Consider the following 13298-nt stretch of genomic DNA (forward strand, 5'->3'; position numbering starts at 1 on the left):
ATAAACTTCAGTATTACTTTATTTTTAAGTATACACACATATTTTAAAAAATGTTTATGATATATTGTCATATTTACTTTCATTCCTTCCCTAAAGCCACACAAGGGAAGCAAAACATGTTGGAGGATATTTCCTCTATGGCAGTTTTTAAAAATGAAATGGTCAAAATACGAAGCAAAACAATATATTTTATTTTAAAAGGCCCATTTCCTAACTCTGCTTGAACATATATTGACTTCAAGTAGTAGCATGTGTGTAATATAACCTGATGTAATATTCTGATCTACCCCCAAAAGTTATGGTTAACAGAGATCACCATATGACCTCTTACAAGGTTCTTGGTCCCCTAAGCTTCCTATTAAATAAAACTTTGTACCAGAGAAACCTAGAGTGACAACAGTCATGGCAAGGAAAAAAAACGGTCTCTTGTACACTGAACCTGCCCCTCTTACTGGACCAGGATAGGAGTGATTCCCAAGAGGAAACCTTTAATTCCAACCTTAGAGTCCAGGCCACGGGGCAGCTGGGCATTCTCGAGAAACTGTAATTTGGACTCTACCCCAAGCAGACCTTGAATTGTGTGTGTGGGGAGCGGGAGCACGTACAACAGCTGATGCCCTCTAGCTACTTGACATCATCCTTCTGACCGTTATACCATTAGAAGACAACTTAGAAAGCTGAATAATAAGCCCATTTGTTAGTTTATACCATAGGTATAATAATGACAACAGTGCTAAGAACTTTAAAAGTACTACATCATCTATTACCCTACGGGATGGGTGCAGTTATTATCCCCATCTCACAGATGATGAAACTAAGGTTTCAGAAATTAAGTGTTTTGCTTAAGGTTAAATGGCTCAGTAGTGATGGAGTCAACATGTGCTGTTTCTTCCAAACTGTGAGCTTGTGGCCTATGTACCAAGTGAGATAGCTGTTGGTACACAAGCCTCTAAGGCAGCCCATAATTGAAATATGTACCATTCACGTGAACTACATGATAGATATTGTTAACACAGCACCATCTCTGACACAGCTCAAATAAAGCATGTGACTGTCTGAGGTAGCTGTCCCGATTTAGACATTTTGCTTCGAGGACATTTTGGTGCAGGAACAATTTTACCTAGTATAGTAAAGCATTAAATTTCCAGCTTTTTTGAAAGTACCTATCCCATCCCTTGTCCATTCTAGATACTGTTGTATGGACTGAGGAGTCAGGGATGTCTGTCTGACATGCATTTTATATGGTATTAAACACTTGGCTATTTTGGTGGCCTAAAATGCAACCCCACCCTCACCATCGGGCAGCAAAAATAGCTGTGTCAAATTAGTCATGTCAGACAGCTGTGCAAACTGTGCTGCTTCCATCAAATCTGACTCCCTGAAGGATGGCAACATATTCCTAGGGTAGGCAAATGAGGCTTCATCTCAGCTCTTTCTAGAATATGCATACATCTGGCTTTTAAGATACTCAAACACTTCTTTGCAAGCCAGTAGGTCTTCCTGACATGTTGTGATTCTTGGTGGTTCACCTCACACCTTTAATTTCTCTACTTTGAACTTGCTTTCTCATGCTAACAGTGAATCAACCTTGATTACCACTGTCTCTAATCTGTTTACCTACATATGAGTCATTCCTGATAGAGTTATTTGGCACAGAAGCCAGAGCTCTTCCCTAGTACCTACAGTAAAGAGCTAAGGCCATGTGGCAGCCTTTTCTCACCTTATACAGCAATGGTTCTCAGTGATGGTGCAGGAGATTTTTACTCCCCAGAGGACATTTCCCAATGTCTAAAGACATTTTTTGTTGTCACAACTGGGGAGTGAGTATGTGGGTGCTACTGGTATCTGGTGGGTGGAAACTAGGAATGTTGCCAAATGTCCCAAAATGCACAAGACAGTGCCCTGCAACAAGGTTTTATATAGCCCCAAATGTCAATTGTACTGAGGTAGAGAAACCTCAATTTAGAGGCACCTTTGAGAGGTTGGAAAATTATTTGGTAGGTGTATGTATGAACCTTCTCATAAATTTATTTGAATTCATCATGAAAATAACTAATATCCTGAAACAATGAATAAAGGGCAAATTATCCAGGAAAGGAGAAAGTATACCAGCAAATTTAAGTTTTTTTATAAAAATGCAAAAGATGTATTAAGAAGCCAAAGGAGAAAGAAATAGATAAGCTTTTATGAGTAATGAACAGCCCAGTCTTATGAAAGAAAGGAAATGTAATGGAAGTTTTAGCTAGAAATGTCAGAATTAATGAGTAAGGCTGGTGCAGCAGCAATAATCTGTTCATATATTGGTGACATATATTGTCATCAATACTGGTTAGGGTATTTGATATATTTATGGGGATTCGGGCACTGTCACAAGGAGCCACACTGTGGAAAATAATGAACAAACATGGTAAGTGAAAAAGAGGAAGGTTTAGTCACATTGAAGATGTGTATGACTATAGGTGAGGTAAAAATTGACATAATTTTATCAACTATTTTAGGTCCTGGTCCTAGAAATAACAGAAATTTTGGGTAATACTTAAATCAGGATTTGCAATGTTAAAACTTTTAGGTCATCATCAATTCCCATCACAAAAACTGAATCTTAAAAAAAAAACAACCACCAACCCAGTTCTGGTATTTGCTCTAAAGTGAATCCATTTGGATTAATAAACTTCCTCTTTTATAAGGGAACCACACTTTGACCCACTAGCCATATGTGTAATTGTTCATTTTCCAGAGCAAAAAGGCTGTCAAAGGATAATAATACTTTAATAATATGAACACTAGCTTAAGAAATACTATATTGAGAGATACATACCATTCCCGCTCATGAGTCCTGAGCAATCATTATTCACTAGCAGTGTGGTGGAATGGGTGGAGTTACTGTTTGACTGTAGGGAATTTGAAGAGCTGGACACTCCTTGGTTTACAGTCTGCTTCTTTAAACCATTAGTAGCAGTTTTGCTCCAGTCTATAGCAGAATAAGCATTACAGAAAAACAGGGAGGAATGTTGAAGCTCAAAGGCAAGAGACAGATCACAATGTAACTTGTAGTAACTGATCTCCCACTTCGAGATCTTACAGAGAAGTCACACATTTCACAAGTTGGTATGATGAAATGTCTGCTCATTTAAGACTATATACGTTTGTTCTTTAAATGACTACTTGGCTAAAAGTAGCATATATTCTCTTAGAAACAAAGGCCAAGCTAATTTGATTATCTCTATAAATAGCCACTGAATTATGTAATAGCCAAGTTGTGTAAGTTCTTAACAACACATACTGACCTTGTTGTGATGACTCATGGTTCTTCAATCCATGCAAATGACTAAACTACATGTACTGCCATTTTCTGAATATATATCTTGTGCAACCAGAACTTTGCAATACTACAAAGGTTATATTCATGGGTGGTATTCACACAAAAGGAGTTTAGTTTTCAGACAGTACTTACATTTTCTTATTCTCTTAAAAATGAGCTATTCTACAATCCAACAGAACGTGAAAATGTTATAACTTCAAAATAACCAAGCGTATGCTATAACCAAACCACCAAATAAATGTATGCTGAAGTTTATATACAGGGTTGAGTCAAGACTTAAAAAATTATGAAAGTAAATATTAAAAATTACTTTGAGTGAATGGGAAACATTAGTTCAAAAGGAAATATATTCTAAAATTTTCACTGTTGCTTCATTAAACAAAAAAAGCCAAACATTAATTCTATTGCTCATTAAGTTCCTAGATATGAGTAATTATTTTTTAATTCATTAGGGTTTTTTGTCCCTAATATTCATAATATTTTCTGTTGAGCAGGTTCCATTCATTAATTTCCAGATCCGAAAGCCCTTTGGTATTGATTGCTTTGAATCTTAACTTATACAATCTTTTCCTCAAGATTTAGAAGGATAAAATGTAAAGTAAATCTTTACCAGAATTTTCAGCCAGCCGTAACTTTCCACAACAAAGATACCGCCTCCATTGCTTTCTGACATTCTCTTTTGCTACACAGTAAAAGATGAATATGAAAAATCCTATGGGGGAAAAAAAGACCCATAACACAATGAATTCCAAACTAAGACCTGAATGTTATGAGCTTCCTTTGCACAAAAGATAAAATCTTTGGCAGCTATAGGCAAAATGAAATTTTGCAAACTTGAAAAAAAACAAACCCAAAGTCCTGGGTTAGTTTGCTATTGAAAGGCACCCTGGGAGACTCTCTTTGTAAGATTAAAAAAAAACCTATAAAAGGAATGATAATTCTGTATTTCTAAAATTAAGCTCACTGTCTCTTCTCTGTCCTCGGCCTTCCCTAGCTTTGGAAGTACAAGCTATCCCGCCAGGATGCCAGCTCGGACCTAGGCTCCTACCTCCCACCCTTCCATATTTATAACTGACTGACTTCTAAGTCTGTCGAATGCCATCTCCTCCATTGGTCTCACATCCCTTGCTCCTCCTTTCAGCCCTCGCCTGGTCCTTCCCCTCTTCCTCACAAGCCTGGGGCACTGCAGTATTATCCTCCTGCCTTCCAGCCTCCCTCTAACCTGCTCAAGGAAATTCTCCACTGGCATCCCGGTTCAGAAGAAATGAACACTCCAGACTTAAATCAGCCCTCAGGCTCCACCCCCTATCCACCTCTGTCCTAGTCTTGCAGTCACAGAGCTTACCACACAGCCCCATTACTGTGACTCCTCAATGCTTTCACCAATAGATACTTGCTGAATGAAGGGACAAATTTGGAGTTCTCCCTCTCCCCAACCCCCAATCTATCTACTTGAAAATCTTCATTTTAAAACATCAGGTATGTCTTTTCAGGTGTTCATCCTAAAGACTGTTATCTTGACTACTGCATGCACACCTTTGTTCATTTGCAACCCTGGGCAGTTACCCTTGGTTGTATTAGGGGAGAAACAGCATGTATGAGAGAGATCAAAAAGGGGGTACCCAAGTCCCAAATCAGAGCCTAAACATATCTCTCCTTTAATCAACACCAAAGCCCTGCAAATTAGATCCCTTTTATAAATGAAACTCTACATATCTTCTGTCCATTCATATTCTAATACACAGACATTCTGGGGACATGAAGAGAAAGAGGCAGATTTAGTTTCCACATTAAATACGGGAGGGTAGATACCTTGCTTTTGTTTTTATGATTAGTGTGATCTGAGCATATTTATTTTCTCTTAAAGTGACTCTTAAAGTATGCCATTGTTGGTAAATAAAACTTTTCTATTTAATACTATGTAGTGCAACACCTAGATATACCAATCCAGGAACTGGTACATTGTAGGTTAAAATGAACAATTGTATGTAACCAACAAGCATATTAACTGGCTTCCTCCAAATAAAATAAGAACCAACGGCTAAATCAGGCATTTGAATTCAGTCTCAGGTTGGGATTTCTTTGAAAACAAACAAAATGATCTACTGCCTGATAGGACTACAGGAGGATGCTATGGGAGCTAAAGGCAACAGGAAAAGATTAAAACAAGCAGTGAGAATGCAGTTAAAAAGCATCTCAACAGAGGATTTGGAATAAAAGGAAACCAAGGGACAGGAATTATTGTTACTGTAATGTAAATCTATTAGGCTGCTCGGCTTTTAATACCAAAGTACTACACTTCCATTAAAAATTAATCAGCCCTGGCAGGTGTGGCTCAGTGGATTGAGCGCTGGCCTGCAAACCAAAGGGTCGCCGGTTCGATTCCCAGTCAGGGCACATGCCTGGATTGCAGGCCAGGTCCCCAGTAGGGGGCACGTGAGAGGCAACCACATATTGGTGTTTCTCTCCCTCTCTTTCTCCCTCCTTTCCCCTCTCTCTAAAAGTAAATAAATAAAATCTTTAAAAAATTAATCAGAGCTTACAAGTCTTCTATAACACTGGTCTAAAAGAATTAGTAATTTGCTTTCCCAAAGAATACAGCTAAGAGGTTTTGAAACAACTACAGCTGGGCTTCATTACCAAATAGGAAGCTCTGAAGTAAGGGTGATACACAGAGCCTGACCCTTTCCTGCTGCATGTCCCAGCAGAGCAACTTCTCAGGACAGGCCACTGGGTTAGGCTGCTGCCACTTGGGTCTGTCAATTGACTCCATTTTTATCATTGTCTCCCAGCCAAACACAGACCAAGGAGACCGAAGTGGTGAGACCTCACAGAAGCATGTATGGCATGTGTACTTTTCTGTATGGATGTTCTATTTCAATAATTTTTTTTAAAAGTAAGGAACCAAGCGAAGGAAGAGTAATTGACTTCTGGAATGAGTTCCTGGCAGGTTCCCCTCAGTATGTTCTTTGAGGAGATGATGGGAAAGGAAGAAAAAAACTACCACTTCTTTTTTTTAATCCTCACCCAAGGACATTTTTTTTCCCATTGGTTTTTAGAGAGAGGAAAGGAGAGAGAGAAACATCAATGTGAGAGAGAAGCATCAATCGGTTGCCCCCCTCACACCTGGACCAACAATCATACGTGACCAGACCAGGAATCATATGTGCCCAGACTGGGAGCTGAACCCGCAACCCAGGCACATACCCCTACTGGGAATCAGACCTGCAACTGTTTGGTTACAGGATGACACTCCAACTAACTGAGCCACAATGGCCAGGGCAAAGTACCACTTCTTGAATTTAATGAATGTCTTTCTTCCCAGGATCTCAAAGCACACTTTCTCAAAAATAAATCTGTTTTTCAATGAATGTATTTGAAGCTAAATAAACCACTTTGAAGATACTCGTTTAGTAGTAATATTTTTAAGTTCAACTGGGATCATTCAGTGCAGATTTACTGCTGTAGAGATTACCTTGTAAGGTGTTAAAGATGGCAAAGAGATACATGAAGGTGACATTAACTGGTCCCCAGGCAAAGAAGGCAAAGCCCCAAGTGATTCCCAGTAAAAATGTAAGGCCAGCAACGCTCCTGAGGTCTTGAATACTGGTTTTTCGCTGGGCTCCTAGTTGCTTCTTCTTTTTAATTCGACAGAGCTGGACCAGGACCACAATGAACATGCTGACATTCAGCAAAAATATCACACAGAAATATCCCACAACTGTAATGTAGAACACAGCATTGCTATTGATCCAGCAACTGTAATTTGGGAGAAAAATGGGAAAATGTATTACAATTATGAAATATGGTTTAAAATGATGCAATGAAACATATCCTACAAATAAAAAAAGGAAAAAAATGATAAAACCACTGCTCTCCACAACCATTTATACTTGTAGGGAAAAAAACCTAAGACCATTTATTTTAGGATACTTGGTTGCTGTAAATATTTAAAAATTATTCTTTAAAAACATTTAGGGTTTTACTCCATTTAAATCCTAGTAACTTTGTTCCATGAATCTTTACTAACATAATGTAACTGGTTACTTGTATTTTCTTTTTATCAGAGATTTAGAAAAGTATTTTTAAAATACCTCCTTCTTTTTTTTAATACTTGAGTAGTAGTATAGCATTTCCAATGAGTTTATCCATCTCTCTCTCTCCTTTTCCCTCTCCCTCTCGCTCTGTGTGTGTATGTGTGTGTGTACAGATTGCTGTAAATGTTACTGGATTTTATTAGGATGAGAGCCAGAATTAATATGCTGATTAGATCCCCCACTTTCTTGTTTTCCAGTTCACTTAACATTCCCTCAGGGACTTAATACTCACAAGTCATCAGGCGAGCCATTAGGGAATTTCCCATATGATCCAAGCCCATAGTTATCTGGGGATATAGTCAGGACAATGGATACAATCACAGCTGGTACTCCTGCAAGATGGGAAACACCAGTCACATGTAGTTGTAATAATCAAAGGTGGTAAGAAGAAAGGATAGAGATCATGGTCTATTTTATTCTGGCAGAAGGGCCTGGTGAATTGTTCACCAAACCCAGTTTCTCTTCCTCCTTGGTATATGGCTGAATATCTCCCAGCCTCCCTTGCAGCTAGGGAGATATGGCAACATGACTAGGTCTTGGCCAATGGAATATGGACAAAAGTAATGTGCTCTACCTCTAGGCCTGTCCCATAAAAACCTCCTATGAGATCCTCCACTCTCTTTCTCCCAAATTTAGGGCAACCTTGGAAGCCCTGTCTTGAGACAGAGCAGAGTCTCCTGAGGCTTAGATCCTCAATAACTGCAATCCCAGAGACTCCTTTGTTCCTGCTAACTGGACTGTGCATGAGTAAGAAATTATCTTCTCCTGAGGTCTCACGGTTTGTCCACTATAGCAGCTGGTGTTACCCTTATTTTATGCATGCCTGGAATATAATTTTAAGTGTCACATCGGAAGCAAAGTGAAAGGCTCCAAAATGTAAACAAAATATGAGTCATAGTCGACTTATTGGAATTACCAGCAACTCCTGGCAAATATTTTATTGTGAACTCAAAATGACTGATTATCTGGAACCCATTGATGGATTGAGGAGCCTGACCTGGTTGATTTGGGGAGGTAACTGCCATTATGCTGGCTTTCTCCAGGGCTCACAGGTCCTTCCACTAAGAGGAGGCCAATGAGAAGGCTCCTTCCAGTTTAAAATGGCTTTTGGCTAGGAAGGAGTCCTTCTCACCCACCCCTCATCACCCTCCCCCTAATCCCATGCAGACACCTCACACAGACCCACCTGATACCAAATCTCAAGGCTCTGAGATCTATAAAAACAACTCATTCTCACAGACAGGTTGGATTTCCTGGTACAACCTAACATAATATTTCATTTATCTCTTTTATATTTGTGCCTTCTGGATACACTGACATACGACTTCCAAAGTGAGACACTTTCCTAAAAATAAAATATTGGGAGTGTGGAGTTAGCCCTTGACAAGGAAATTTGACCTTTCAGGATTCTATGGAATTTGTGCCAGTGTCAGAGCAGTGACTTATTTTTCCTGGAAAGAAGTGACTTATCTCTCTGGAAAGATGTTCTGTTATTCTTCACAAATCTATAATGACAGGCAGGGTGACAAAGGTGGTAAAAGTTCTGCAACCCTGTTGTGTGGGGAATATTTGAATGAATATTTAGCCTGAGGAAGAGAAGGGAGTTTGGGAGGGATTGCATCTATAATACAGCAGAAGGGATATGCATAAGAAGTCAGAAAGCGAGGCTTGGCTGGTCTTGAGCTTGTGTGAATTGGGGTAAATCATGTCATCACTTTGAGCTGGTTTCTTCACCTGAAGTTAGCAATAACTACCTTGTTAACCTCACTGACTTGTCTTTCATGGGGTTACTTGTGTGAAAATACATTGAAAAAATGGACACTATGCACAATGTTACAGATTACCTAAAGGACTCTGGCAGAAGAGATGTCAGATGATGATGATGATAATGATGATTTTGCCTGAGAGAGTAAAATGCAGACCCGAGGTAAGTGCCAACAAAGAGCCAAATTAACTTAATGGAAAAACAGAACTGTAGAGCTTTAAAAAATTGTTACTGACTGCCTTGTAAAGTATTAAAAATAAGGCAACACGTCCCAAATGGAGTTGCTTATGCTATGGGGATTATGCTAAGCCCCATGTCACCAAACCAAGACTTAATTACAGCTTCAGCTCTCCCAGAAGTGGAATCTTACATCAATCAGTCAATCATGAATCAGCTAGTCAGCACTAGTTAGGTCATCTACCTGATAGACCCCTGTCATCCCCTAAAGGAAAGTAACCTTGCGGAAACCAACCTGTTTTTTTGTCTAGTATAACATCTTTGTGCCTGCTTCCTTCTGCCTATAAAAACCTTTCATTTTGGACAGATCATTGGAGCTCCAGTCAGTCTGCTAGATTGGATGCTGCTTAATTCATGAAATCATTGAAAAAAGCCAATTAGATCTTTAAAATTTCCTTATTAGTTGAATTGTGTTTTGTAACAAAGGTTATGAGCTCTCCCTCCCCCAAATAGAGGTGTTCAACCAGAGGTCAGGTTATCTTTTATCAGTGGTAAGTCAAGTTGAGGAGGTTCCTACATTTGGTAAGTAAGTGAATAAAGAAACCTTCAAGATCTTTGGGGTTCTAAGACTTTGTGACCCACCACCAATAGGTAGCATGGTCTGAAATATTATGCCAGTGTGGCAATGAGGCTACATTAGGTTTTATCTGTACATTCGCTCACTCTGCCCTTCTGAGCATACCATCATGCATGTATGTGATATCTGGGAGGTACAGAACAGAGTGAGGCTAGCTGGGAGCTTAGGGGCTGAGAGTCTGGCTTCATTGTTACCAAGCTAACTTTTTCAATTTATTGAGCACCTTCTGTGTGCCAGCCCCAATTCTATTTGCTGAAGATACAAATTCATAGCTCCAAACCTCAGCTTTTTTAAACTTCAGAGTTTTTTGTAAAATATATTTTTATTTATCAATTACATTTGATGTACAATATGATGTTAATTTAAGATTTATAACCCAGTGATTAGACATTTATATTATTTTTGAAGTGATCACCTCAATAAATGAAGTACCCATCTGGTACCATAGATAGTTATTACAATAGTATTGACTATATTCCCTGTGCTGTACTTTATATCCCCATGACTATTTTGTAACTACCAATTTGTGCTTCTTAATCCCTTTACCTTTTTCACCCAGTCCTCTAACCCCCTCCCCTCTGGCAACCATCAAAATGTCCTCTGTGAGTCTATTTCTGTTTTATTTTGTTCTTTAGACTTTACATTTAAGTGAAATCATATGGCATTTATCTTTCCTTGTCTGACTTATTTCACTCAGCACAATACCATCTAGTTACCAGGGGTGTCCAACCTTTTAGTGTCTCTGGGCCACACTGGAAGAACAAGAGTTGTCTTGGGCCGCACATTAAATACATTGTGACACGTAATCACAAAAAAATCTCATAATGTTTTAAGTAAATTCACAGTTTTATGTTGGGCCGCATTCACAGCCATCCTGGGCTGCATGTTGGACATCCCTGCTAGGCCCATCCATATAGTTGTAAATGACAAGATTTCATTCTTTTTTATGGCTGAGTAATATTCTATTGTGTATATATGCCACATCTTCTTTATCCATTTGTCTATAGATGGGCACCTAGCTTGTTTCCGTATCTTGGCTATTGTAAATAATGCTGCAGTGAAAATATGGATGCATATATCTTTTTGATTTAGTGTTTTGAGTTTCTTTGGATAAATACCCAGAAGTGGAATTGCTGGGTCCTTCTTTGTCTCTTATTATAGCCTCTTTTTTAAAGTCTATTTTGTCTGGTATAAATATTGCTACCCCAGCTTTTTTTTCACTTCCATTTTCATGAGATACCTTTTTCCGTTTCTTTACTTTCAGTCTGTGTGTGTATGTTTCAATCTGAAGTGAGTCTCTTGTAGTCAGCATATGAATGGGTCTTGTTTTCTTATCCATTTAGCCATGCTGTTTCTTTTGATTAGAACACTTAATTCATTTACATTTAAAGTAATTGTTGATAGATATGTATTTATTGCAATTTTATTCATAGTTTCATCTTTTTTTTTCTTCTCCTTAAAAAAGACCTTTTAGCATTTCTTTTAATACTGGTGGTGATGATGAACTCCTTTAGCTTTTTCTTATCTGGGAAGCTCTTTATTTGTCCTTTAATTCTAAATGTTAGCCTTGCTGGGTAGAGTAATCTTGGTTGTAGATTCTTGCTTTTTGTCACTTTGAATAATTCATGTCAACCATTTCTGGCCTGCGAAGTTTCTGTTGAGAAATTATCCGACAGTCTTATGGGAGCTCCTTTGTAGGTAACTAACTGCTTTTCTCTTGCTGCTTTTAAGATTCCCTCTTTGTCTTTAACCTTTGGAATTTTAATTATGATGTGTCTTGGTGTGGACACCTTTGGGTTCATCTTGTTTGGGACTCACTACACTTCTGGGACTTGTATATCTATTTTTTTTTTTTTTTTGCCAAGTTAGGAAAGATTTTTGTCATTATTTTTTTTTTCCAAATAGGTTTTCAATTCTTTTCTCTCTCTCTCTCCTCCTTCTGGCACCCTCATGGTGGGACTGTTGGTACACTAGATTTTGTCCCAAAGGCCCCTTAAACAGTCCTCATTTTGGGGGGTTCTTTTTTTGCTGCTCTAATTGGGTGTTTTCTGCTACCTTATCATTCAAATTGCTGATTTGATCCTCTGCTTCATCTAATCTACTGTTGATTCCTTCTAGTGTATTCTTCATTTCAGTTATTGTATTCTTAATTTATGATTGATCCTTTTTTGTTTTTTTATCTTCATTTTTATGTTTCCTATCTCTTTGTCAAAGTTCTCACTGAAGTGATCTATTCTTCTAAGTTCATTGAGTATCCTTATAACCAGTGTTTTGAACTCTGCATCTGACAGATCGCTCGTCTAGTTCTTTTCAAGGACTTTTGTTCTGTTCTTTAATTTGGGGCATATTTTATTGTCTCTTCATTTTGTCTCCTCCCTGTGTTTGTTTCTATGTATTACATAAAGCTGCTGTATCTTCCAATCTTCATAGAGTGGCCTTAAGTAGTGGGAGTCCTGTGGGGCCCAGTGGCACAGCATTGCCAGCCACCTGAGCTAGGCACTCCAGCTGTGCCCCACATGTGGTCTTTGTGCATTTTCCTGTTGTAGTTGAGCCTTGATTACTGTTGGCATGTCAGTGGGAGGTATTAATCCCCAGGCTGATTGGCTGTGAGGACCATCTGTGACTACAGCAGAGGAGCTACTATGCAGGGCATCACCCCACAGAGCAGGACTTGCTTCAGTCCACTCCTTTAGAATGTCACTCATGGAAGTGGGTATGTGGTGCTCTGGCATGGTCTGAAGCTGTCCACTGGGTGTGCTGGCTGTGGGGCCTTCCCAGAGGTGCAGGCCAAGGTCAGCCACTGCCTATCCCCTGTCCAGGGCCACCTACCATGAACTACAAAGTGATATGCAGATAGTTGCCACTGTACTGGACTTAGAGGTGCCTAGGAGAGGCCAAGCTGAGAACTGAGGCCAGCTGCCATTAGTGCAGGACTTGGGGCTGCTTAGCAAGAGTTACGGGACACACCAAGGCCATATGCCACTTGTCTGTGGTTTCTGAACCTTTGAGAGATTTTAGGCAAGTCTGTAGCATGAGCCAAGACAAGCCTTTTGATGGAAAAGCCACTGGAAGGGGTTCAGATGGGCCCACAAGTTAGGTGGGGCAGGGTCTCTGGAAATCACCAGGTCAGGGTGAAGAGTGTCAGGTTGATGGAGACTCAGATATGGTGCCCACCTCTGCCTGCAGGGGAAGGGATCTGTAAAGGAACAATGGCACCTGCAAGCACTTCTGTCTGGGAGAAAGCTGCTCCTTCAGCCCTTGCCCTGAAGCCAAACAATTCAGTACCTCTTGTATATCCCT

The 13298-nt window shown here is 39.4% G+C and overlaps 1 protein-coding gene and 1 pseudogene across 7 annotated transcripts in view; one reads left to right on the plus strand and one right to left on the minus strand.

Moving 5' to 3' along the window:
* Positions 1 to 13298, plus strand: part of LOC129076930 (scavenger receptor class B member 1-like) — a 36515-nt pseudogene that overhangs the window by 5570 nt on the left and 17647 nt on the right.
* The window catches only part of ADGRG2 (adhesion G protein-coupled receptor G2), a 68130-nt gene that overhangs the window by 242 nt on the left and 54590 nt on the right, over positions 1 to 13298 (minus strand). For 6 of the 7 annotated variants that reach the window (XM_054581117.1, XM_054581121.1, XM_054581122.1 and 3 more), the window contains 4 exons: positions 7652 to 7751; positions 6798 to 7081; positions 3933 to 4034; positions 2819 to 2971 (listed from right to left, as the gene is read on the minus strand). In XM_054581117.1, coding sequence (XP_054437092.1) covers positions 2819 to 2971; positions 3933 to 4034; positions 6798 to 7081; positions 7652 to 7751 — 639 coding nt within the window. The remainder of the gene's footprint in view (positions 1 to 2818; positions 2972 to 3932; positions 4035 to 6797; positions 7082 to 7651; positions 7752 to 13298) is intronic. The other variant, XM_054581123.1, reaches the window with a different exon arrangement.

Source organism: Pteronotus mesoamericanus, unplaced genomic scaffold, assembly GCF_021234165.1.
Source record: "Pteronotus mesoamericanus isolate MK-2021 breed Mesoamerican mustached bat unplaced genomic scaffold, CSHL_Meso_final contig_65, whole genome shotgun sequence".
NCBI lineage: Eukaryota > Metazoa > Chordata > Mammalia > Chiroptera > Mormoopidae > Pteronotus > Pteronotus mesoamericanus.